The sequence below is a fragment of the Numenius arquata genome, chromosome Z (assembly GCF_964106895.1).
Source record: "Numenius arquata chromosome Z, bNumArq3.hap1.1, whole genome shotgun sequence".
Classification (NCBI taxonomy): domain Eukaryota; kingdom Metazoa; phylum Chordata; class Aves; order Charadriiformes; family Scolopacidae; genus Numenius; species Numenius arquata.
Genome location: NC_133616.1, coordinates 14,191,789 through 14,218,005, shown reverse-complemented (window position 1 = coordinate 14,218,005; position 26,217 = coordinate 14,191,789). Strand labels below are relative to the sequence as shown.

The 26,217-nt window shown below is 35.8% G+C and overlaps 1 protein-coding gene across 1 annotated transcript in view; it reads left to right on the top strand.

Annotated features, from left to right (window-relative positions):
* The window catches only part of CPLANE1 (ciliogenesis and planar polarity effector complex subunit 1), a 60,692-nt gene that overhangs the window by 18,598 nt on the left and 15,877 nt on the right, over window positions 1-26,217 (top strand). Inside the window, exons 16-38 of the mRNA XM_074165834.1 lie at window positions 95-323; window positions 564-697; window positions 3,288-3,505; window positions 3,817-3,981; window positions 5,057-5,195; window positions 5,600-5,709; window positions 6,906-7,067; window positions 7,228-7,336; window positions 7,694-8,000; window positions 8,454-9,387; window positions 10,526-10,710; window positions 11,497-11,633; window positions 12,210-12,292; window positions 15,098-15,183; window positions 16,698-16,766; window positions 18,317-18,509; window positions 19,091-19,348; window positions 19,635-20,384; window positions 21,262-21,428; window positions 22,683-22,812; window positions 23,817-23,871; window positions 24,972-25,076; window positions 25,448-25,540. Of these exons, the coding sequence (XP_074021935.1) occupies window positions 95-323; window positions 564-697; window positions 3,288-3,505; window positions 3,817-3,981; window positions 5,057-5,195; window positions 5,600-5,709; window positions 6,906-7,067; window positions 7,228-7,336; window positions 7,694-8,000; window positions 8,454-9,387; window positions 10,526-10,710; window positions 11,497-11,633; window positions 12,210-12,292; window positions 15,098-15,183; window positions 16,698-16,766; window positions 18,317-18,509; window positions 19,091-19,348; window positions 19,635-20,384; window positions 21,262-21,428; window positions 22,683-22,812; window positions 23,817-23,871; window positions 24,972-25,076; window positions 25,448-25,540 (4,818 nt within the window). The remainder of the gene's footprint in view (window positions 1-94; window positions 324-563; window positions 698-3,287; window positions 3,506-3,816; window positions 3,982-5,056; window positions 5,196-5,599; window positions 5,710-6,905; window positions 7,068-7,227; window positions 7,337-7,693; window positions 8,001-8,453; window positions 9,388-10,525; window positions 10,711-11,496; window positions 11,634-12,209; window positions 12,293-15,097; window positions 15,184-16,697; window positions 16,767-18,316; window positions 18,510-19,090; window positions 19,349-19,634; window positions 20,385-21,261; window positions 21,429-22,682; window positions 22,813-23,816; window positions 23,872-24,971; window positions 25,077-25,447; window positions 25,541-26,217) is intronic.

Here is a 26,217-nt window from a genome sequence, read left to right as displayed (position 1 = left end):
AATCCAAAAGCAATGTGAACATATGAATTCTAGATTATTCATCTGATAGCATACACATTTAGTTAAACTTTCAGATATGTTTTTTGTGTCACAGACTTATCTCCTCGTATTATTCCACTGCAACACTGTTTGGTTACCAAAGCTGTCAGGGACCAGAACCTTTCATCTGTGTGGACAGCTGAATATGCTCTTGATTTGTTCTTCATTGGTGGACTCATTCCAGAGGCTGTGTGGTTAACACGCAGACTTGGGGACTGGAAACTGTCTGTTTCAATTGGTGTGGCCTACCAGCTGTATTGTCAGAACTCTGATGAATTCTCAAGGTAAATTTGAGCTTGGAATTAGTATATTATATTTTGTTATTAATGTTGTTTCCTTGAAGTATATTGTAGCAAGACATATCCTTTGCCTCAGAAATTCATATTACCAGACTGCTAGTAGATGTAGGACCTAACATGTCAAGATTACTTATTTTGTCTTAAATATTAATTTAACAGAGCTTCATTAGATTATTTGTGGGTTTTACTTTGTTATTTATGAACAGTTTCTCATTATACTTTCAGACTGAAAAACGCAGAGCGTCCCCTGCCATTAAGCTTATCACCAATGCAGACTTTTCAGGAAAAGTTACAATCTTTGTTAGGACAGCCAGTTACTTCTGAAACATCAGGATCTATTAAATACAAGCAGTTTACAGGTACATAAAATTATAAATGATTGCGTTTATTTTTCATGTTTTTTCACTGCATATTCTGTTTTGTTTCTTTGAATACACTGCACAAAAGAGAAACAATTACCTCGTCTTCTCCAATGTTTGCATTAACTTTATAATGTATTCAAATACTTTAATTTTATAGGGGTTTGTGTTTTGACTTTGATAATTCCAAAAAAGGACTGTATTATCAATCATGTCGTCTTTGTGCATATCAGCCAAAATCTTATTTGACTATACTTGATACTAAGTTCAGTTTGGAAGAAAACTGAATATTCATTAAAATAAAAAAATGTCCTGAAACAAAGGTAAATGTGTTAACAACAGGGAAAGTATCATCGTACTTAAAATTAGTTACATGATGGTGTTTAATTTTTGCCTTTCCTTTCTGTTAAAGGGGAGGGGGGTGATATCTCGTACCCTGAGAGCTCCATCCCCACAAGTCCAACAGCTAGCAAGGCTGAGAATGTATTACTAGTAGGCACACACAGAGGTAGCGTATATAGCTGGACACACAGATCAACACCTACAGACATGCTCAGCACTCGCACAAACAGTACCAACAGTCCCACCCGATTTCCCTCTCTTGCTGATGAGGATGAAGGTCTGCCTATATATATACCTGTATGTGTGGCTTAGACCCAGTAGCTGAGCCTCCCAAGTTGCCAGCAACTGCATATATGTGCCACGGAAGCCCCAACCCCACTCTGCTTTTCTGGTGCAGACGCACTCATGGATATCCCCTTTTCCCCAGTGCACATACCATTCATGCATTCCCACAGCACCTGGCATTGAATATACAGTCCATTGACTAGCTAGCTGCTCTGGGAGCCTCAGTCTTTCCAGGTCCCTCAACCTTAGAGACCCACATACCTGTGTGTACACTGTCTTTCTGGGAAGGTGGTCATGACCTGCTTAGTCTCTCCAGTATCCATATCCCCTTGTCTTGCCCTTAGAGACATGCAGGCATACAAGCAGGTCTCCAGCAGTTGGCTAGGTCTTTGCTGGTACTTCCACTCTGCCAATTCTGTGGTCTTACTGTTTCAAGACCAAGATGCGCATGCCCCTAGTGCTCTGGGCGGTTCACTGACTTGTCAGTCTGACTTGATACTTGCTAGCACTCACACATTCACTTACATAGCCTCACTTGCTCCAGTTGCTGGCCATGTGGATACACAGGCACTCGGACCCGTGGTCCTACTCCAGTTGCTGGCACTAGGTTTAACTTACTTCCAGTCTCTGGAGTTGCTGGCGTCCCGACACAGGCTTTCTGACCTGTGGTGCTGCTCCAGTTGCTGGCACTTAAAATCCTATACACGGAATAAAGAGTCCCTCACCTAGGAAAACAGATGTGGTGACAGAGCACAACAGAGGTGAGGCTGCCACAACTCCATGCCATACCTTTGGTTTCTTTCCTAAAGATCCCAAATAAGCCTTGTGCTATCCCAAAAAGCTCTTCCCCTGCATCCTGTAGTATGTCCTATCCTTCTTGACAGTATCCCCTCTTAAGCAAAAAGATACTGAAGAGAGCCACTCTTCTTGGCTTATCTTGATGGATTTCATACCTAAACTCTGTTTCTCTGAGTACATAATTTGCTGTTGTGCATCTCTGGGCTTGTGGAGGTGAGCTTTTCATGAGTTGATTTTTCTACTGTGAGTGGGTGGGTCAAGGTGTTATTTAGCTTCCCCCACCTGTTGTTGTCTCTGTGCTCCATTGTATGTGTGTATACAAGCTTTTTGTCACATTACCTAACTTAATACTTTATGGCTGAAATTCCCCAATTATCTAGATCAACCTGTCCTTGTTTACATTTACAGAAACTTTACCAGCATGATCTCTATTCCTTGCTGTCTTTCTGTGTGTTTGGAAACCACATCTCAAGTTCCCTTCAGCAGGTGGATGTTAATTGATATTTAAGGTGTATCCCAAAGACTGTGTAGATTCTTCTTTGTACTCATTTCCAAGAATTTTATTTCAAATGCACATGCATATACATGCTGTATGTAATAACCTGTAAGTAGGATAGGTAGCAGAAAGATTGGGCAGCGCATATTTCAAAACAAGCAGGAAGAGTAGAAATGGAAGTAAAGCAGTATAATATTACGCGAATTTCAGGAACCAACTAGTGATGTATTTTAAAGGTCCTGCTACTTCTAGATGAATAAAAGATGTAATAATATTTAAAAGAGATCAAACAAATACATTTTGCTTTTCTTGATCATCATACTTGCTGATAAAAGAGTTGTTACGGTCATCATCAATAGTATACCTAGTTTATGCCTGCTCGGTGAGAATGATTTGCCAGAATTTTATGGCAAGTAAATGCATGTCTGAAAAGTTCAGTTCTCTATCTAGAAAGACAATAGGTTTCCCCTTAATGTTGCAAAAACTGAAATTAATAATTAAATACTCTTTTCAAATGTGAGAGACCTTATCTTAAAGCAAGTAGATGCAATGTTTACATTGTAATAGACAAATGCAAATTCTGAGAACATAACCTTGTGATTTCAGAATGAAAGCCATATATTGATTGAGTCAATTAATTTATTAGTTTCTGTGCTTAATATTTTATAGACCCCATTGAAGAGGAAGATGCAAACATTCTTTATAGTTCAATACAGGAATTACTGAAAGCAGCTGTTATGGCAGATGCTGATATTCTCTCAGAAACATTTCAGCTTTTGATGGATTCTGCCAAGGATCTTTGCAGAAAATTGTATGGTTTAGTTCCAGATGGGCTTTATCTTCCAGCACCACCATTATACTGCCCTCAGCCAGCTTCTCTCAGTGAGGTAAGTGTGCATGACAGAAGTTTCTTGTGTTTTTGTCTGAATGCATTCATGAAATAATCATGGGATCTTCATTCTGGTTTCTTTCAGCTCATTTTTCTGTCTTTTTTTTTTCCACGTCCCTTCATTTACTTAAGTAGTGCCATAGTGATAAGAAAGTATGTGTGCCTCTGTTTGTTCCATAGAAGTTCTATTCTCTGAAGAAGAAGGGAAATATTCTTAGGAGCAGAAAAAACATTTAGGTCAGGTTCTGTATCATATTTGTCCTTTCTAATTTGTGGGCTTGTTTTTGTCTTGGAATTTGCATTTTTCAGGAAGACTGCAATGACATTCTTTTGAAAATTGAGAGAGAAAGTCGTCAGAAAGTGTCAGGAGTTCTTCAGCGAATTATCTTGCTCTTCCGGGCTGCTCGTTGTTCCTGCCCTGCAGCACAGTGGTATATTGCACAACTGAAGTGGACAAGAAAAGTTATGCAAAAAGTAAGCATTTAACTTGTGGGTATTTTTGTAATCAGTTGTAAATATTACTGACAAGCTTGAAATTGCATTGCAGAAGCATTAGTCTCATCTGGACTTTTATGTCATGTTTTTTATATGTCTCCTGGCTTTATACTCCATGTGCAGTTCTTTTAGGAAACCAGAGTTTAAAGATGCAGAATACCTACTTCAAAAAATGTTCCCTTCTACGTATGTTTCTCTACTCACTTTGTAACATACAAACTCATTTCTTTCTCCATTTGAAAGAAACAAGGTGATTTTTATTGGGAGTTATAGCTGTTAACTGAAGTGTGTTCCGGATCACTTAGCATTGAATATATAACAGAGAACATGATACTGACTGCAGGTAAGGTGATCATCTTAGTGCACAGAGCACAGGAGTCATAAGATCTCATTCTACCCATGTGCATTTTGTTTGCACAGAACCAAGCTTGGAATATACTGATTAAAAAATTTTGTGAAAACTGAGGCTTTTCTTAGGTCACTGTTACTCAGCCGTTTAAAGAAGGTTGACTTGCTACAAAACAAGGTGCGTGTGACTGCCTTCCCTCAGTGCCCCTGCATCAGCATTCATGCAGTGGTCCAGATCAGGAACTGGTCTGGCTGACAAATATTTCCTCCGTTTTGCTCATTGCATGGTTGCATGCTTAATGCTGGCATGGGGAGATCATCAGAAGTACCAACTCAAACAAGAGGGAAAAGTAGTCTGCTTTGGTAGACAGCAACCTAGACTGTGTTGGATTAAACTGGTTTCCTAATTGTAATCATATCTCTTCTTATACTTTGTTGCACTTGTATTTCATGGTAATAGTACCATGCAAGCAAAAGCATTTTTTATGTGACAGCTCACACTAAACATATTCCTTTAAATGAATTTTCATAATACTGATGTGAAGAAAATGGAAAGCAAGCTTAAGGGAACTTTACTGATCTTGGCAGTATTCTGCTAATAGCTGAAAGGCTGTACATTTAGTAGTGATACATACAAAGCTTTAACTGATTTTTATTTCCATTTTGATATATTGTTTATTTATTTATTTATTTTTACTATCTATAGATTCGAATGAAAGGATCTCTTCCTTCCCTGAGGCCATTCCCAGAGACTTTGCTTCGTTACTCCAATTTCCGCACTGTTTTCTATAGATGTACATCTTCTGGAGACCATCAGTTTGATGATACCACCTGTAAAATTTTAGGTCTGTATGCAATAAAGTAGAATAATATAAAGCTGGAAAAAAGAACACAAGTGAGAATCCACAGGTGCAAAGAAACTCTTATTAGCTTGAAATAGTATACTGCAATGTGTGCAGAAACACATTCCCTTTTCAGCTTTTATGTTGGTTATCAAAACTCTTAACCTAAAAGTTGCTGTTCTGAATTGTTGTTTGTGTTATGGGTCTGACATATCTGAAAGAATGTGAACACTTATAAGTGGGATTGCAGTGGTACTGCAGAGCACTGTTGAAAACACTGTTGAGTAAATTTTTTCTTTAACTACTGTTAAGATAATTTTAATTCCTTTCTTCTAGCTAAAATTTTCAAAATGTTTTATTTCATGTATTTAAATAGAACCTCACCATATTGCATGTTTGTGTCGTAGGTTGGTTCAGAGAGCTATGTGCATTGTGTTGGATGCTTCATGTTCGTGAAAGATTATCTGACAACTGTAGGCGCTACCAAACTGCAAGGGAAAATATTAACAATCATAAGGTAATTATATTATTAATATAGTTAAGATATTTTAATTGCATAAAGCTGTAAGAAAAATTCTAAAGGTCTGCTATATATTTCTGTGAGAACTTTTATTTGCTTAATAGGAAGAAATTAGCACAGTGCCATAATGTGCAGTAAGTTTTTGATACTACAGGATAGTGCTGTCCATGTGAGCTACATCTTTATAATAGTATTTATATTGGGCTTTTGCTTAGTGTTTAACTAAGATAATTGAAGAGATACTGCCAGAAGAGCAATAATTTCTACACTTGTTGTCTACCTAAGTATTTACTACTTTTTTTTCATTAGATTAAGATATTTTGGATGTTTTCTGACCAAGATATACTTAACACACCAAAAAATGTTTTTTCATGCATTAAATATATAGGTGTTTTTCAGAAAGAATAATGAAAAATATTAAAATTTAATCATGTCTTTTCTACTTACACCCTCATCAGTTAGTGTCAGAGGTCAAGGAAGAGAGAGAAAGAAACTCCTAGCATGATATTTGTCATATATTCTGTGGCACTAGAGATGATGATTTTTGCTAGCCTAGCAACTCAGCTGTCCTTATCAAAGGTTGTTTCCTTTTTTTAAAACAAGTCCAAAATTTCTCTTCAGTGGAAAAATCAAGCTTCAAATAAACAGGATGCCTCTCTATCTGACAGTAGAATAGTCTACTTTTTCTGTGCTTTGTGCGATAGTGGCAAATGAGGTAGAAATCACTGATTATTTCAAAATTAACTACTCCATCTTAAAAGCCTGTTGGCTGGCTTAAGTATCATGCACCCAAGAAAGAATTTATGATCACCTTAAGTCACAGTAAAATTACTACTTTGCCTGGTAATTCAGTATATTTAATCAGTTACAGCCACTTTAGTTAAAACCACAGGTTTTAGTTTAAATGACTGCAAACAGACTCTTCAGCAGACTGTTAATGGAATTATTGCCTAAGCCGGTTTAAAAAAAAGCTCCTTTTTTTTTTTTTCCTTTATTTTTAAATATAAGTTGTAGTCCTTTATACCCTTGATCGGTCTCCTAGCATTGTATACTTCTCTGTTTGGCAGTTGTTAGAGATTTTTATTTTCTGTTGGCCAGGGAAGAATCATTACAATTTGCAATATATGAATAATTTAGCTGAAATATATTGTTCATATCAATTAACGTTTCTATAGCAAGGTTGTTTTTTTCAGGATCTGAAGAAGAATGAATATGATGCCTCCATAGTTGAGCATTGTCTGAATGCAGTGGAGTGGGCTTGTCGAATGCTTCCTTTCTGCAGGTTCATGAATATTGAAGAATTAGTTCAAGATGTAATTTTGAGTCTGCTTGGAGAATTGCCACCGGTGAAAAAGGTAAAAGACACTAAAGCTAGAACATAAGCAATAGAGGTTATCACAAATGTTTCTCCTCCTTCTAAAACTACTTGTTAGACTTTCTAGAGGCGTAGGTTCTGTTGGAAATTATACCTTACTTGTGTCTTAGCTACTTGAAACAATACTTTATTTTGTGCAGGTGGCAGACATTTTTGTAAAAGCATTTCCTAATCCTGAAGATATAAGAGTTCCACTAAGAGATAAGTATAATGGACTTCAGCAGCGACTCAGACACAGTGTTGTTAAAGGTAATGTGCATCCTTCTTCAGGAAATATTAAATTAACTTTCTTTCTACGTATTAATTAACTTGTGACAATACCTTCTTTCATACCCCATGTAAAACAATTATTATAGTATTCAGTCAGACAACTTTGAGAGACTTTTGTGGCAAATTCTGTATTTTCTTTCTGGTATGTTTATACCAATAACAAAATATCATGACTTGAAGGTGATGGTCTTTCTTCACTTTATTGCAGTTTCTGTCTGTATTACTAAATGGCAATAATTATGATGATTCCAAGTTCATTCATGTCTCAATTTGAGAGAATAATTGAAAACTGAGAAGTTTGCATTTAAAATCTCTTGGTTTTCTTTCTTTTGATAGGTTCTGAAAGTGAAGAAATGATGTCTGTTGTTATACAGGCTACTGAAAAAGTGAGAATGAAGGCCTTGAGACGTGTGACAAGGAATATAGGCCCTATAGAAATTAATATTTGGGAGCCAGCAGAGGAGGGAGCAGCAGATGATGAGGAACACTGTTTTGACAGATTCTCGTTAGGCACTAGTCTGAGCAGAAGCACACTTACTGATCTTGAGAATCCTCAGGTATATAGTGATGCTGACACAGCAGATACACTTTCTGATGCTTTGTTTACTGAAGAAACGAGAGCTCAAACACCTTCACTCCAAAGGTATGAAAAAACATGGCAGTAGAAACCTTTCTGTGTAAATTTAAAAAAAAAAAAAGTCTATTAATGTTTAAGTAATTTTTTCACCAAACAGGATAATTGTAACTTTGGGTAACTTATCAAATGAAGAATTACAAATTTACCAAATCTTAGAAATCCTAATGTTGTATCAGTTATTATGTGACTAATATGTTATTGAAGTGTAAATTTATTATCAGGTATGACCACATTCATATGTGTTACTGCTAATGAGTTGCTGTCTATGTAAAAACTATGGATTTTGCATTTTATTAATTTGCCACCTTAACGTTGTATTAATGTAAATTTGGGGTTGTTAGTTTCCTGTTTGTAACAACAGAGAAAGAAAAGGAATTAATGTTGCATTTACTTATTTTTTTCATATAGTTCTTAAGATGGTTTTTGTCCTTATCAATCCTTATGTTTGTTGTCTTACAGGGATAATGAACAGCAGAGACAAGGAGAAAGAGGTAGCAAAAATACCATGTGCAAGATAAAAGCTCTTAACTGGAAAACAAAACATAAAGACAAAGTACATGGAAAAGACACACACAATCAATGTAACTTGCCTATAGTTGGTGCATGGGAATTTGAGCGTGATGATGATGAATATATTAATTTTTTAGAACTCTTTTTGAGTTATATTCTTGAGAGAGACCTGATAAAGTACAGCGACCTTGGAATTCCGTTTCTTACTAGCTTCTCTGGACTTCTTCAAGAGCGTGAATTAAACTCTCTCTTTTTTGATGTTCATACAACACTAAAACGTCGACAAGGCAAAGCTAGAAGCCAAAGTGTGTTTAGGGCAGGGTCTTGCTATACTGTCACCCTGGCATCTTGTGATCCTGAAATAGTGTCTGTCTATAATGAAAACCAAAATATTTTGGAAAATCCAGCCATGTTACAGTCCATTGCGCAGACAACAGGACCTTCTGTGCGTAGCCTAATGAAAGGACATAATGAAGGATTATTTGGTTTAAAGCACAAATCGATTTACAGGGCCCACAGTGACAATCAAGGAGTCACTGTTGCACCAGCAAGCCAGATGTTTCCTAACCAAACATTCTCTAGCCTGCAAACTCAGGCAACTTCTAAATACATTTACAAAACTGTTGATATAGTTGATATTGTACCAGGAGAAGAACTAGCTATAGAATTGATGGGTAAGTTAAGCAATATTGCAAAATTGCTTGAGTGGATGATCAGATGGTCTGATAAAAGACTGCTCTGTGGTTCCAATAAACAAGATTCCTTAGAAGAGATTCTCCCAATGATACATGTGAAAACATCATCAGCTGCTGTCCTTACTTCTTTGTGGCTGTTAGAACAGTTGTACAGAGATGGATCTCAAGCAAAGAGCATAACATTTAAGGTAAGAAAGAGGATGGGGTAAGTGTCAGTGAAATGTGCGAGTTATGTCAGTAAAAAAACCAACACACATCTTTTATCTCATACTTCTCAGTAAAACCTTGAGTAATAGCCTTTCCTTTAAGGGTTACCAGGAGAAGAAATACTGGAATTCTGTCTGTAGGAAGACTTTGGTTGCAATTTGAAGTTCTCTTTGGAAGTCCTGTTTAAAATCTAATTAATTTCTCTAGATACCATGTTATTTGAGCAAATTCCTACAAGTTCAGCCATTGTGTCTAGTTTTAGACATCATCTTTGAAGAAACCTGGTATTGGAGATAGAGTACAGAAAAACAAGACAAGGAATAAAGAAATAGTTTCTCTAGGGAGACCTGAATTTAGATTAACTTGTGTTTGAGGACAGTGCAGATACAGTCTGACTGGAGTACTTAAACTATAAAGATTGGTGAAAAGTGAATTTTGAATTCCAACGGAGTTGGAAAATGTGTGTTAATGTAAAAGAAGAGATTTGCTGGAAGAACCTCATGAGTATTGTTTTATTTTATATTTAGGAACAACTGGATCACTTATCCTCTTTAATTAAGGCTGTGTGAAAAGTTTTGAGGGGAGAGGGTTGTGGAGATTTTTAGAGGTTTTTCTCTCAAATCAAAAGAGATTTTGTCTTGGTTTTGGTTTTTATTTTCTGTTTACTGGGATGTGCCACCTGTATTTTACTTACTACTTATTGCCAAAGTTTTGTGTGTGCATCAAACTTCCTGATTATGTATGACTTTTTGCCTCACATACTTTCTTCAGTGCTAATTTTAGAGTTTTGTATTACGTGTTATGAAGGCCAAATCTGATTGTATATCTTTGTATAGAGTATATTTAATTGTCACATAGTGTCTTTGACAATTGACACTCAATTGACACTGACGAATCTCTCTTCTTTTTATGTTTCCCTTGGATAATTCCGAGGACAACTTAATGCAAAAAGGGGCAAAACTCAGTTTGCACAGGCAACTGTGAATCTAGAATTTCTCAGCTCTATAATACAGAATAGAAGTTAAGCATAAACATACTATATGAAATCGTTGTTTGGTTGGTTTTTTTTAAAGTATCAGGTATCTTTTTTTTTAACTAGTGAATTTTCATTATTAATAGAGTCTGGAAAATCAGTATCTGAAAGAATTTGCATCTCTATCAGAAGCCCAGTCTAGGACAGAGAAAGAAAGTAGTATGGATGAAGGCTCTTGTAGTATGGATGAAGGCTCTTCCATACTGGCCAGTGCTCCTCTTGATGTCCAGAGTGTACAAGCCTATGATGATCTTTGTGAAACTGGTTTTGGGTAATTTTTTTTTTTTAACCTAAGACGTCTAGTTGATTGTAATTCCTCAGCTAAGCAGCATGTCAGTATGAAGACTTCTACTGTTATGTGTTATATGTATGTTTAATTTTTAGTGCAAATTCAAACCATGAACAGTGTTTAAAGCTGCATAAAGAGATTAAATACTCTCCATCAGCAGATGTAACTCTTGGTAGAAAACAATATAGCTGTTGCATATGAAGTGAATTGTACATAGTTGTTTATAAACTTAGTGATGTGGAAATGGAATCTAGATTTCTGATATAATTGATACCATGTTTTTTTTTAAAAATTCAGATAAATTCCACTCTCTTTAGTGAAATTTTCTTTGTGTTGAGGTGGGAGTTCACAATATTAGTTTATTTTTCCCTGGATCTGCAGTCTAGCTATGTTCATTTGTGTGCATGTCAGAAAAATAGATAGAAAAGACAGTAAATATTTTATTTGTTAATATTTTACACAGTTCTGAAGATGGAGATTCCTTAACCTTTGAGAAATGTCCTTTGAGACATTTCTCTTCATCTTTTGGTCCACTAAAGAAACAAAACATCTTTGGTATTCTGAGCCATTATTGTGTGTCTTCTCTGATAAGAATTTTTTTAAGTGAAATTGAGAGAGAAAATGTATATGAACATTAATTATATCACAGCAGTGTTTATTTTACAATTATGCATCAGCCTGCAATCCAAGAGGAACAGCATACTTAAAATATGTCAGATACTTGTATTATTTCTATTTCTAATTACATTTTATAATTCCAATTACTAGAATGTCTACAAAGTCAAAATATTTTGGTAAGAAGAAAATTAATAATGGGAATAATTCTGTACCTCATATGACTGAAGATCTTAATGAAGTGGGATCATTTGTTCAGGAGGAGCTAGATATAACATCAGAAAAAGAAGGTTTGTTTTTATGGTATATCCTTTTAATATGGTCTGACTTATAGAAGAGTAGGAGTTTTGCCTGAATAGGATTATATATGCCTCTGTTTATTTAATTAAAAAATGGAAATAAGTTTTCACTTTTCTATGGAAAATATTATTGTATCTGGTTTATATTATAACTAAATTTTATACAATTGCTTTCTCAAGACTTTATGATGAGTTTTTCATTTATGAACTTCTTTTTGCAATAGAGATAGGACAGTGTATATTAACATATTTAATTCTCTCATTTACTTTCATTCCAAAAATATTCATGCACAACTGTGTAAAATATGATTTGAAAATTGTAAGAGCTGAGTATGCGTATGTTAAGTTTATTATATTCTTACCATGAAAATAGGCTCTTTTTTTTTTCTTCAGTTGCATGCATCATCACCAGTAATAACACAAATTTTTAATTTGTTGAGACATCTCTCAGCTTCTTTGTCCTTGCTAGGGAAAAAGCGGATTGATGTGACCAGTTGACTGAAATCGCATAGCTGTGCTCGATGTCATGTGGTTTCATGATTTAGAGTAATTGTGTTTATTTTGTAGAGCTCTTTGAGGAGCCATATGAAACTCCAAAGACCTCCAGTAGCTCTGTCAAGATCAAGTCTGCAGAATATCAAAGAGGAAAGGCAAGTTACCATCTTGGGTAGAAGCATTTAGGCTTAGTGATTTTTTTTTTTTTTTTCCCCTGCTTAAACCAATAATTAAAGTCACAAGTAATTAATTACACAGCAGTAAAGTGAGATCTGCTGTGAGCAGTTTTGAAAACTGATTCATTGTTTCTAAAACTGAATATGTGTATGGCCATATATATAAAATATATATGATTACATATATAAATTAAATCTATGTAATTTATAACACTGCATATAAATATACAAGATTATGTATGCACACATATATACAAAACATGTAAATTAAAAAAAAACAGATTGTCTTCTGGTTAATAGACCAGATTTTATGTATATTTCATTATACTAGAAAGCTGTGTTAAGAACTTTTTTTTTCTCTAAAAATGTGTGCTGTCTTGGAAGTTGTCACAGGGTGATTAAGTAAAGACTCTACTACTTGTTTGCATGCTTGCTTGTTTTGAAATTAAATATAGAAAGATGTTAATTTTGCTCCTGTCTGAAAACTTAATATTGTTCTACCTTGTTTTTTCATGCATCATCTTTGGTCATAAGTCTTCATTCTTTGAAATTGTCTAAGGGCTGTTATGCTGAAATGTGAATTGCAATGCCATCAGTTTACTTGCCTCTAGTACTCTTGATTTAGTGTTATGAATGGGATTAGAAACAGTAGATGTATTGTGAGCTTCAATTCTACAATGTATTTCTCTAGTGTTCTGTTCTCTAGTATTCTCTACAATGAATCTTCTAGTGAATCTGTGACGTGTAAAATCCTGCATTTGTTTCAATTCCATAGTTTGTAGATAGTTTGAGTGTAATAGGATTGTTTCCACATTTTCATCTTTACCTAAAGGGTGTGAGATTAAGGAGTATATTTCAAGGGTACTATATGGATATGAATTTTAAAATAAAAACTTATAATAATGACTTGAAAAGAAGGATGGTCAAATGAATCATTAGGATATCTCCTTATTTCTGATCTCTAGCAGTCATCTGATAAGTACGTGCTTTCCATTATTTTTCAGCCAGATTTTTTCAAGTGGCTGTTTAATCAAAAGTATGTTTGCATTAGGCTGATAAAATAAGGGCTCTAACCACACCGCCCAAGTCGCATAAGGCAAAAACAGGGGCTATGAGAATAAAGAACCACCCACTGTAGGAGAAGATCAGGTTCAAGACCATCTAAGGAACCTGAAGGTGCATACGTCCATGGAACGTGATGAAATCCATCCATGGGTCCTGAGGGAGCTGACGGACGAAGTTGCTAAGCCACTTTCCACTATATTTGAGAAGTCATGGCAGTCTGGTGAAGTTCCTGCTGACTGGAAAAGGGGAAATATAACCCCATCTTCAAAAAGGGGAAAAAAGGAAGAGCCGGGGAACCACAGGCCAGTCAGTCTCACCTCTGTGCCCAGCAAGATCATGGCGCACATCCTCCTGGAGTCTCTGCTAAGGCACGTGGAAAATAAGAAGGTGATTGCTAAGAGCCAGCATGGCTTCACAAAGGGCAAATCGTGCCTGACAAATTTGGTGGCTTTTTACGATATTGCCACAGCATTGGTAGACAAGGGCAGAGCAACAGAGGTCATCTACCTGGACTTATGCAAAGTGTTAGACACTGTCCCACATGACATCCTGGTCTCAAAACTGCAAAGTCATGGATTTGATGGATGGACCACTCGGTGGATAAGGAACTGGCTGAATGGCCCCACTCAAAGGGTTGCAGTCAACGGCTCAATGTCCAAGTGGAAACCAGTGATGAGTGGTGTTCCTTAGGGGTCAGTACTGGGACCAGTGCTGTTTAACGTCTTTGTTGGAGATATGGACAGTGGGATAGAGTGGACCCTCAGCAAGTTTGCTGGTGACACCAAGCTGTGTGGAGCGGTCGACACGCTGGAGGGAAGGGGTGCCATCTGGAGGGACCTGGACAGGCTTGAGAGGTGGGCCCGTGCAAACCTCATTAAGTTCAACCAAGCCAAGTGCAGGGTCCTGCACCTGGGACATGGCAATCCCAGACACAAATACAGGTTGGGCAGAGAATGACTGGAGAGCAGCCCTGAGGAGAAGGACTTGGGGGTGGTCACGGATGAGAAGCTTGACATGAGCTGGCAGTGCCTGCTGGCAGCCCCGAAAGCCAACCCCATCCTGGGCTGCATCAAAAGAAACATGTCCAGCAGGTCCCGGAAGGTGATTCTGCCCCTCTACTCTGCCCTTGTGAGACACCACCTGGAGTCCTGTGTCCAGCTTTGGAGTCCTCAACACGGGAAGGACATGAAGCTGTTGGAATGGGTCCAGCAGAGGGCCACAAAAATGATCAGAGGGATGGAGCACCTCCCCTGTGAAGACAGACTTGAGAGAGCTGGGGTTGTTCAGCCTGGAGAAAAGAAGGCTCTGGGGAGACCTTATAGCAGCCTTCCAGTATCTGAAGGGAGCCTACAGGAGAGATGGGGAGGGACCCTTTGTCAGGGAATGTAGTGATAGGACAAGGGGTAATGGTTTTAAATTGGAAGAGGGGAGATTTAGATTAGATATTGGGAGGAAATTCTTTACTGTGAGGGTGGTGAGGCACTGGAACAGGTTGCCCAGAGAACCTGTGGATGCCCCATCCCTGGAAGTGTTTAATGGGGCTTTGAGCAACCTGCTCCAGTGGGAGGTGTCCCTGCCCATGGCAGGGGGGTTGGAACTCGATGATCTTTAAGGTCTCTTCCAACTCTAACCATTCTGTGATTCTATGAATGGTGCTTTATTGAAGCGGAAGGGAGATATAAAAATTTGCAAGTTCAGATGCATCTTTTTATATTCCAGCAGGTCATTTCAGATGTTGATAGTCCCCAGGAAGATAAAAAGGCAGAAGTCAGAGGAACAGAGGAAGGAAAGGCTGAACAGAATGTGTGAGAGACTTTTTTTCTCTTGTTCTAATTTCTTTTAACTGTCCTTGAAAATCTAAAGTATTTTGTTAATTATAATATCCAGTGAAGTCTCAAAGGATTCTTGCTGTTGTTTATAGCAACAAACTCATAGTTTGAAACAAACTTTCAGTCATCTGCTATTTCACATGTACAGACATTTCACATATACAAAGTGCTGGGTGGATGAGTGGTCATTTTAGTAATGGTCAAATAAAAAAGGCATGGTTTGTGGGAAGGTATATTTTATTTCTGGGAAAACACTAAATAATTATTGGAAAAGTTTTCAGATACACAATTCCTTCTCCAGACCTGAAATAGGAGCAGTATATTCAGGATAAATACAGGCAGAGAAGTCTTTTTCTAGGAAATTTTAACAGTTGATTTGTTATACAATGTACAAGAAAGAGAGATTGGTGTCTAGGAAGCAGAAGGTGAGATAAAAATGGGTATGGGTGATAAGCTTGTTAGCTTCTGAAAGAGAGAGGAGGTATTTTGCACAACATAAGAAATTTACTTCATTATGATATTTTTAAAATACTATGTTCTAAAATATCTCTACATTTATAATATAATGTATATAAAATTATAGAAACAGTCCAGAAATCTGATTATCACATCATATGTTTTAATACATTGCTGCTCAGTTCGATTTCTCTGAAATTTTTCAAGGGAAGAAGGTATATCCTGTAAATGTAAGATTCATTGTTTGCCATGGGGAATCTTTGTCTTCTGTGATTTTTTTTCATTTGTTTTAATGACAGAAAAATGTCAACCTATTTTTATTATTTCAATTAGCTTTCTTCTTTAATCCACCAAATTTGTTGTAATGAAACTGTTTCCTCTGATACACAGTGCCTTAATATGTCTTAATATTTAGAAAATCTTATTAATTGTGATGGCATATAAATAAATACTCCTGTAGATATATATAACATTTGTGAAAACTTTCAAATAGCTTATTTTTAGAAACACTTAGAATCCTCTACTCTTTTAAACTTATATGTTTTTGTTTTGCAAGACAGAGAAGTAACTGCACAGAAGGTGGCCCTCCAGGATTTCTTATGATACTGGCTTTTCTTTTTTAGGAAAGCAGATTGTAAAGACATTAACAGTATTGCTTAAATTGGATTTTCACTTCTTCCACTAATTCAGATCAACCTGGGTTTTGCTTGCTGTTTATGTTGAACGGCCAGAACCTTTTCAGTGCTTTTGTTTTAGTTGGTTGCCGATTGCTAGGGAGACAAAGCACGAATGTCAATATTTGCCAGCTCAAATAACAGTGTAATGCAGTAGTTGTAGCAATGCAGATCAGTATGGCTCTGATCAGGTGGCTTTTAGGTATTTTATCTCATACTAATTAAAATACTTTTTCAGGAGGTTTTAGATACGTCTATATATACACACATACACACATATATGCATATAAATGTATCTAAAATGAAAATAAACAGTGTAACAAATTATTGTACAATACCTATTTTTTTCTTTCTTTATAGCATGACTGAGGTTGTTGCTAGCAATATTTCTCAGTCGTTCTCTTCAGAACAAGATGCAGAAGTTCCCAGGTAAGATAAACCTGTAATGGTTTATATAATAGAAAATGGACTATATCTATTAAACTTCCAGTCTGGAGTAACATGATGTGTAGATTTCATTACAAACTCTTCTGCAAGTATAGTACATTGTACCTGCAAACTGTAGTACTAAGTAGCCTTTCGTGAAACCTTTTTGTACTGTAATCCTTGAGGATCATATACTCTTGTGTATTGTCCAGAATATCACATGAATCAAACGTGTTAATTCAGAGCTACAAGATTTAAAGAGAAGTGGTACTTTTGTTTTCTAGTTCCAGACAGAATCATTATAATTATGCAATATTACTACAAAATATATATTGTTACATAAAACAAGTAGACAATAACATTATAAACTTATATTAACATTTCTGTAAAAATATTAAAATGTGTATGTCCTACAGCAACTGCTAGATAGATATAAATATATACATAATGTTTCTATAAACAGGAAGATGTTGGAATTGCAAAAGGGGTCAGGGGTCAGTCTCAGGGTTTTACTTTGAGAACAGTCCTCTGAGTTTTTTCAGTTTAGAGCAGGATCTGAACTATGTGTCCCTTTGGATTCCATTTTCACGTGTCTCTAGTCTAATTTCCTTCTTGAGTTTTTCATGCCAGCTTTTTAAAGAAAAAACTTCTTTCAAACTTTTTGGGTTTCAGGCCATGCTTACACATTCTAATTGTCTTCCAAAATATTTCTTGTGCCCCTTCACGCCCATGTCATATCCAAAACCTTTTCAGTATTACTCATTAGCCACTGCTTTATGCTTCTATTTCTTCACATACTTGGGGACCGTCCTGTTCAGTTGTGAAAAATCCTCCAAAGTTTACCTGTACCTGTAGCATGTCAGCGTTTTTCTTAAATAGAGAACTGTCTTTGGGTCAATTTGTGTTGACGTAGCCAAAGTCCTTCAGTTTCTTTATAACTTAATGTAAATCCTAACCCTCTCTTCTTCATTTAAGGACTTTGTCTACTTAATGGTCTTTACCTACTAAAAGATCTAATTGCCTCTTTCAGAAAATTCAATATATTGTAAATTTCATCTCGTAAATGTTATTTTAATTTTAATTGGTTTTGGATCTGAAATCTTGTTGATTTTTAATTCCAAATATATAAAGTCACCTTTAATTATTCAAGTGACAGTGAATCTCACATCTCTCTATTTCAGCTAATAATGACCACCTCCACTTTCCATCAGCTGTTTGGTTTTATGACTTACCAGGCCCTGTTTCTGTCAAATTGTTGGGTTTTGCCTGTATCTCTAGCGAAGATAACATTTCAGATACCCTTGTGACTAAAAAATCAGATAGAACTTGTGTCTTTACTACTGTTTTAACATTCAGTTTCTTAGGAAAAAGATGTCATACATACTCTTCAATAAAGACTGTGCAGTGTTAATTATTAACTTTTTCCTATGAATTAATTATGCTTTAGAAAAATTATGATATCTTTAAAATTTTCTGGATTGGTCTAAGAAAACCTGATATAGTCATTCTGAACTATGAATGTTTTTCATAGTTTTGTTCTTTTTCTTTTTAAGTAATAAAGAGATTTCTTTAAGTGACGGTCAGCCTTCTCAGACCATTGTGTCAACTATGTCAAGTGTTGCCTCCGATGCTTTCATTTGTGCAAAGAAACAAGAAGTCAAGGAAGAAGTCCCTATAGAGGAGAAACTAAACACATCAGAAACTGTCAGGCAGATGCTCCAAGATGAAATGTTTAAGTTAGTTCAGGTGAGAGCATCTCATTGACAGTAGTATTTACACTACAAACTGTACTATTGAAAACAATGGAGATAATTACTGCTTTAAAGGTACTCTGTGTGGTTGTTTTTGAGAGATTACCAGTTCCACATAAACTAAAACTTATTTTAGACTTAAAACTCTTGCTTTTGTGTCAAGAAAATGAGCAATACAATAATAAAAGTTTGACTGTTTTAGTTCATGTAAATCAGTGTGGTCTAATAGTATAGATTAGGAAAAATTCTGAAGCTGTAATAACTTTGCAGCTATAGTACAATTTAACTTTTTTAGTACCTTGAGGCAGTTTTATGTGACCTTACATTTACTCAAGCTGCACCAAAAAAGTGAAGGATTTTGTCTTGCTTTAGCATAACCTGTATGTATCTTAAATGAAAGTTCAGTATAATAAACAATCATACAGATGAATCATTATTGAAACTTCGGGATGTTGTTTATTTTGTCACCTATATTAACAGGATAATGAACAATTATAACATAGCCTAGGTACAGAATTTTTGTTAAGATTCCTGTTACAGTTGTTTACAATGTTAACTTTGTGTGTGTGTATCCAGCTACAGCAAATCAACTTCATGAGTTTAATGCAAATAGTGCAGTCATCCTTTGCCAGCCTGCCAAATCTGCAACAAATTTTGCAACAGCATCAATCTTTTCACATGGAAGGAAGCCAGCCTGCACACACTGCTGGAGGCGATGGCTCTCTGAAAACACAGCTGCCCACTCAAGAAGATAATGGAAAAGGTGGTCAAAAAAGCTCTGATATTCAGCCAAGGAATAGTTCAAGAGTTGAAAGCAACAATGACCACATAAAAGTAGGTATATCGAAGTGTCATTATGAAGACTGTTCTGTATGTCACTGAATTTCACTGAATTTTTTTTTAGAGTTGGAAGGGACCATATAGATCATCTAGTCCAAGTCCCCTGCTGAAGCAGGATTGCTTAGAGAATGTCTGATATGTTGTCTGTGCTGTTAAATTAGGAAATGTTTTTGTAGTGATTGCTGTAGGCAGAAAAGATTTAGACCATTTTTGTGCATATTAATGCATGGGTGCTATTTCAAGGTACTTGTAAATGCTTTTGTTTGCATTTCTGATTTAGAATCATCTGGATGTGAATGTTTCTTTAAGCCTATTAGAAAGCCACAGCAAGGAAACAGGATTTATGCCACAGTCTCAAGATTTGCATTCTTCACCACCTACTGAACCTCTTCATCTCCTAGCTCCTTCTTCAGACATCCAGAAAACACCGAAGTTTATCCCTGTTGAAAAAAACCTGAATTACTCAAATGGATTTCCTTTACTTAAGCTTGAATCAAGTTATCATTTCAAACCATCATTATTACATCCAATAAAAATGTCATCAGCTTTTGCTAGACCACCGCCAGTACCACGAGTAGCTTGGAGTCCATCAGATTCCTTATGTAACCACCAGTCTTCATACACACAAAGAAAGAGTAAGTCAAAAGAAGCCTTGAACATGAGTAGATATGATCCTGAGATCCCAAGGCAAATGCACGAGGAAGAGAAACGATGGGCAGAAACAGTGCATAAGGGACCTCCCAAGCACCTGAATCTAGATCTGTATGAAGGACAGCAAGAAGTTTCACCTCAGCAGCAGTTCTCCGCAAATGGGAATATGGACAAAACACTGATCACGCAGAACCTCGCTGGTATTCCGCTATTGCACTTGCAACTTGACTCAGTATCTAGACTTCCACCAGTTGTAAGGCAGCCAATCACTACTACTTTAATACCTGTTAAACCTGCAACAGAGGAGACTGACTGTAGAGAAACACTACAGCCCACGGGAATACCACTACTCCATGCTAATTTACCTCAAAAAAAGAAGGTACCGGATTTTAATAATGTATTTTTTCTAAGTTGTAGTGGTTTTTTCAGTTTCATGGTTTCTTATTCATCAAAAATAAGTTAATGTTTCCAGACTATAGAGTTTAGTAGTGTTGAGCATAGCTACTGGAAGGGATATGGAACTAAGGTACCTTCTTATTGGCATCTCAATGTGAGGCAGGATGCAAGCTTGAAAATGTTTTTAATTATGTTAGATTGATTCCACATTCCATAGTTCATCAACATTCAGCCCATTTGTAATGAATGTAAAGAATTTAGTCTAAAATACTGGATAATATTTATATGGTGAAAAATAGTTCTGTTCTTTACAGAAATTTAAATAGAATTATTTACAGAAATACAAAGAATGCAGTAAGAAGTCCTCTTTTGTAAGGGCAGAAATGGAATGCTGAAATGCTTGGTAGGAAAATACTATCTTCTGGATGTTGAGAACTTGATGTTTTGAAAAATGTTGTTCAGATTGACTCACATATGCTTGTACATTCCAGTTGAAAAGAATGGAAATGTTTTTCCTTGAAAGGTGCTTCTTCAGTCCTTGTCTACATTGCACGTTTCCTGCTTTCATCCTCAGCTACATACGTTAGCAATGCAAATATTAGTGAGATACATTACACAGAGAAAAATCATATCTTTTAGTTTACTTTCGGAAAATAGTTTACACCTACACAGGAGCTGAGATTCTGGTCTGACACTGTTAATATTACGTTTTCACTTTATTTACAAATTGCTACAGGAGTTGTGTTTGTGTAACTGAGGTCCAAACTGGACATTCTCTTTTAATCCAGTCTGACTGGGGTTCCCCTCTGTGTTTCCTGTATCATTGTTTCCTTTTTGCTTCTCTCTCTGAACACTTCCAGATACCAAAACTCATTCCACTTCAACATCTCATTGCATTTGAGCAACGCCAAAAGCATCATACTATGCCCGGTACTTCCTTTGGACAAGACCAAACCGAACCTATCCAGTTACTAAAAACTGATGTTGAGCCATTTGAACTAAGAAATGTGCAGAATAATAGAAAAAGGCAAGTCAAACTTTTCAAGTGGGTCTTCATTTTGAAACATCTACTGGTAACCTGTACCTTCTAGCTCTGAAATTAGTGGGAGTTTTAACAGCAGTTTCAAAGTGGCATTGGATGTATTTCTCTTGGAGGAGAATAAAATAACAATTATTAGTAAAGACACAGCAGAAGTATAGCCTTAGGGAATGAAGGTGTTGTTGCTGTTACCAAGCTGATAAGAAGATTCAAGAGGAAATGTTTTTCATATCAGTGTCTGTGGTTTAAAGTCTTGTTGTCACCTGGCTGTTTGCTATATATATGAAATGCTTTGCTGCTTACACAAGGAACCTTAATAGGCTACTGTCTGCACCGCATATCATCACTGTTAGTAGTAATATTCAAGAAGGAAGCTCTTTCGATATAATTCAAGATACAGGCTCTGTTTCTGAATCCATACAGTGATTAGCAAAATTCCTGCTGAAGGGATATTTTATCTTGTTTTAATATGTATGTTATTCATTACTTTTGAAATTTGATATATCCTTTGTTAATTGATTGCACAAACAATTAAAACAAATTGCTTAAGCTGCATGCATGTCTTTGTTCAGTTGTCATATAATGTCAACAGATTCCTGATGTTTCACAGATCTGTGTTTTCCATGGAAGAGTTAATGATGTCATTGCATCTAGAACAGAACATTTGCTTCTGATTATGATGCTTTTAACTCCAGCAGTTGGAAACACAGACTTGTTCACTCTTAAGGTGAAAAATTATTGATACATAAGTAACTGTACCTGGAGTTTAGAATTCCTGTTTTTATATTGGCAGCTGAAATGCTTGAAGCTACAAGTGTTGTTTTACAATCTACTTATAGTAAAGAAAAGTCACAACTTTAAGTAAAATAGTTAATGAAGAAATGTCAACAATTTCGGAGGTTTGTTTCTTGCTGGAGTATTTCTTATAGATTCATTACAGGCATTTTGTCTAGTGATGATTATTATACACAAAATACAGATTTGGAATGCTATGCAGTTTATAATGTTTGATATAAATAGCTTATTAGATAATTAACAGATTTTGGTGTGATTGTTAAGTAATTTTATGAGTTCCTACAACAATTTTATGTAGTTTTCTAGTATGTGACAGTTGTGTTTGTCTTTTCCACCTTTATTTCAGTGTATATTTCTTAATAGTAATATTTCATAGAAAACAATGATAGGTACTTTCATTATTTCAGTGCAGTTCTTATTTATTATTTGTAATTAATATGTTGACAGACAAAAGAGGCGTGATAAGCAACAAATGAAAGAGAAGGAGGAAAAGAAGAAACTAAGTGTGTCATTCTGCCCAGACGACTCAATCATCAGTATTAGCGATACTGTAATGGTTGCTGAATCACAGACGGAGGTATAGAAATATGTTTTTTCCTTTGCCTTTTTCCATTCAAGTATTAACAGGAAAGAAGGAAGCAGGAAATTGTAAACCAAAACAATCATGTAAATCTGTTCCAGGCTGCAGCCTAGAAACAGCATGCATCTTTCATTCATATGCTTGCATTTCCTGTAAAGAAGAGATCTATTTTTATAAAGTATTCTAAGGTTGCTCTTGTTTTTTCCTGGGACATGAGCTTGTCTGTTTTGATGAGATATTTGTCTGTATGTACATTTAAAGTAAATATATACACAAACACTAATTTCTTGGGGAAAAAAAGTATTTGGCCTGATGGTAATGCTAGGACAAATGACCCAGGCAGTACTCTTTTCACGTGAGGCCAGATGATGACAATACAAGAGTGAGGATCAGGAGCATGAGGTCTCAGTTCTGTCTCAGCCAAGAAACTGATAAAAGTCTTTGTCAAGCTGGGTTTTGATTTATAGGCTTCTACTGTTTGTTTCTCTGGGCCTTTTTGATATCTTTTAACTTATTTGCGGGTTATCCTTGCAAGTACCAGATTCCAAGGTAGAATACTACCAGATTTAAAGTTAGATCACTACGCAGAGCAGCAGGCTCTATTTCTAACCCATAGCATACCTTCTTTGAGACTTCCCTGTCCAGGACAGCAGCTGGACAGCCTCACCAGACCTGGGAGATGTTAGATGTAATACAGATAATAATACATAGATGTTAATTATGATATGGTACAGATAGCGTATTCTCAAAGAAGAATGTTACTGCAGATCTCTGCAATGTACATATGGGAAAGAATGTTACATAGCCAGTAATTCCACTGAGTTGGAATGGATCAGAAGAACTAAAAAAGGGGTTAAGAAAAGTATGTTACAATGATTTATTTTTTTTTTTTCCCAAATTATTACTCAAATGAGGTATATTGGAAAGTTAGCAGCATCAAAAAAGCCTTTAATTGGCATTGGAACTAATTTTTATGATAATTCTTTTTCTCTTAATATTAGGATCAACAAGCAAAATCTACACCTTACCTTCAGGATGGTTTTTTCATTTCAGTGGGCAAGTACAAGTCTTTTTAATGCTTTGAGTGCTTAAATAAAATAAAACAAGGAATAGAAGTTTGTTGGATTTCAAAGGAAAACTCTATAGTCATCAAGATGTTAAAACCCAATTGTGTAGTCTGTGGGCAGTACAGCATATAATGGCTTATGGGATCTTTCACCAGAAAAACAGAAAAACCTTTCAGGATGTACAACAGATATTCAGTCTGGTTTTGGGGTAGTCAGTTCTTAGGGGGTTGGTGTGCAGAGACATGCAGGCAAATTTAAGATCTCGTATCATTTATCTGTAAATAGAAGTATTTTAAGTTTTCTTAAAAATAAGTGACAATCACGTATATATGTTTATAAACAATGGACTTCACACAATAATAACAACAGTCTATTGAGTGAATTCCAGTAACTGGTTCACAATGATTTCTGTTCACGTGATTCATCAGAAGAATGCTGTAAACAATGCTTTCAAATTCTAAATCAGTTTATTTTTTTTTAAAAGGTACTATTCCAATTTTATTTGCCTGCATATTCTAATTACACAAAATTGAAGGGTCTTTTAAAAGAAACTGAATGTTTACAATATTTCTAGCTTACAAAATGAAGACCATATGTATAGAAAGATTTGCTCCTTTCCAATATTAATTCAGTACAATATTTAGTCCTTTCAGAGGTCAAAATGCAATCCATTGTCTGAAATGGATTCTTAGAGAAATACTGGTTTGCAAATCTCTGTAGAAGCATCAGTAAAGAAATAAAGCTATACATGTCATAAATATTTTGCCCCTTTTCAAATATGAAACAAATTATTGTTGTATAGCGTATTATAATATTTCATTTAAAAATTACATGTACAAACTTCAGCCTTGATTTCACTTCAGTGTAACATTGTAAGTTTCCATACGGATGCATATTCACATAAGGCAGGTACTAAAAGTTTTATTGAAATCATTCCTGAAGTATGCTTAGAGAAAGGTTAAAATTGTATGTCAGAAATGCAAAGAAAAATCTGTTGGAGCCCTTAGTTTTAAGTTAATATCATTGCTTTCAGAGGTTTCTAATTCTTGTATCATTTGTAGACACTTATTGTGTATTACTGCATTTTAGATGCAATGGGGGAAGCAATTGCTACTTCAGCAGATCTATATTACATGGCTTCTGCAGGAAAAAAAACAGCAGAAACTCAAGATGCAAGTACAAATACTCAGCCAGGTAAGTGCTACCTGTGTGATCTACAGCAACAATTTTTGATGTTGCTTCTTGTTAATTGTGATATTTGGTCAGTTTCCAAAATGGAGTAAGTTTTTAAAGAGAAAAACAGGGTCTTGTAAGAGTCTCCATATGCTTTCTGTAAGTCAGTTCTCTGACTTTTTCTGAAAGCTCCTTTTAACTTAGCTTGACTTTATCTAAAGGCATTTTAGACAATGTTTCACATGTGAGTGAAATTGTTTTCCTGTGTCTTCCCCCCAAGCTTTGCTTTGATTGTGAGCAGGGAAATCAGAAATGTACATTCAGATAGTGCCATCAGTGTCTTAACTTTCCTTAAATTAATCTATTTTGGTTTTGTTTTTTTTCCTATCAAGAGCTCAAATCATATCAGGATGTTGGAATCAGTGCTGGAAATGAGGTTTCTGAAGTTCGAAAAAATGAGTCAGTTATGTCTGTTCCTGTGTCAGGTGTGGCTTCAGTCTTTCTCTACTTCATTTGTTGTTTGGGAAGTCTATAAAAATATTACAACTTTAACATGGGTTCTGTACATGAGGTAGCTAAATGCAGGACATAGATAAGAAGTTGCTAACTTACCCACCTTCTTGAAACCAAATGTAAAATAATTATAATACTGTTTATGAAAAGTTTGGCTGGAATTTTTCATGGTGCAATGTACCTATGCTTCTGTATTCCTGTATGAGGAGGTACATTTGTGGATTTTACCTTGATTTTAGTGGCACTTAATCTTGGGGAGTTGGTGTTATGTAGGCCAAATGGATTGACCAGTGGGATATTAAGAGACATGACAGCTCCACATGAAATTGAGCTATAGTAGCTCAGCTAATTATATCATTGTTCCATGCATCTACTAAGTTGTGTCATAGCTACATGCCAATTAATAATGTTCCGCTCTCAAGCAGGAATTTTATTCCAAATCAGTCATCCTTTGTGTCAGTTTGTAGAACAAAAAATAGAAGGTAACTTTGATTTTGGCTAAAGAAGACTTATTTTGGTTTGGGTTTTCTCCACCCATTTTATAAATCCTTGATAAATTGTACTACGTAGAATTCAGTACCTAAGTATTTTCCCTATGGTACCAAGTGGGCATTGTAATTTTTCCTTTCTTTTAAAATGTAACAGTGTT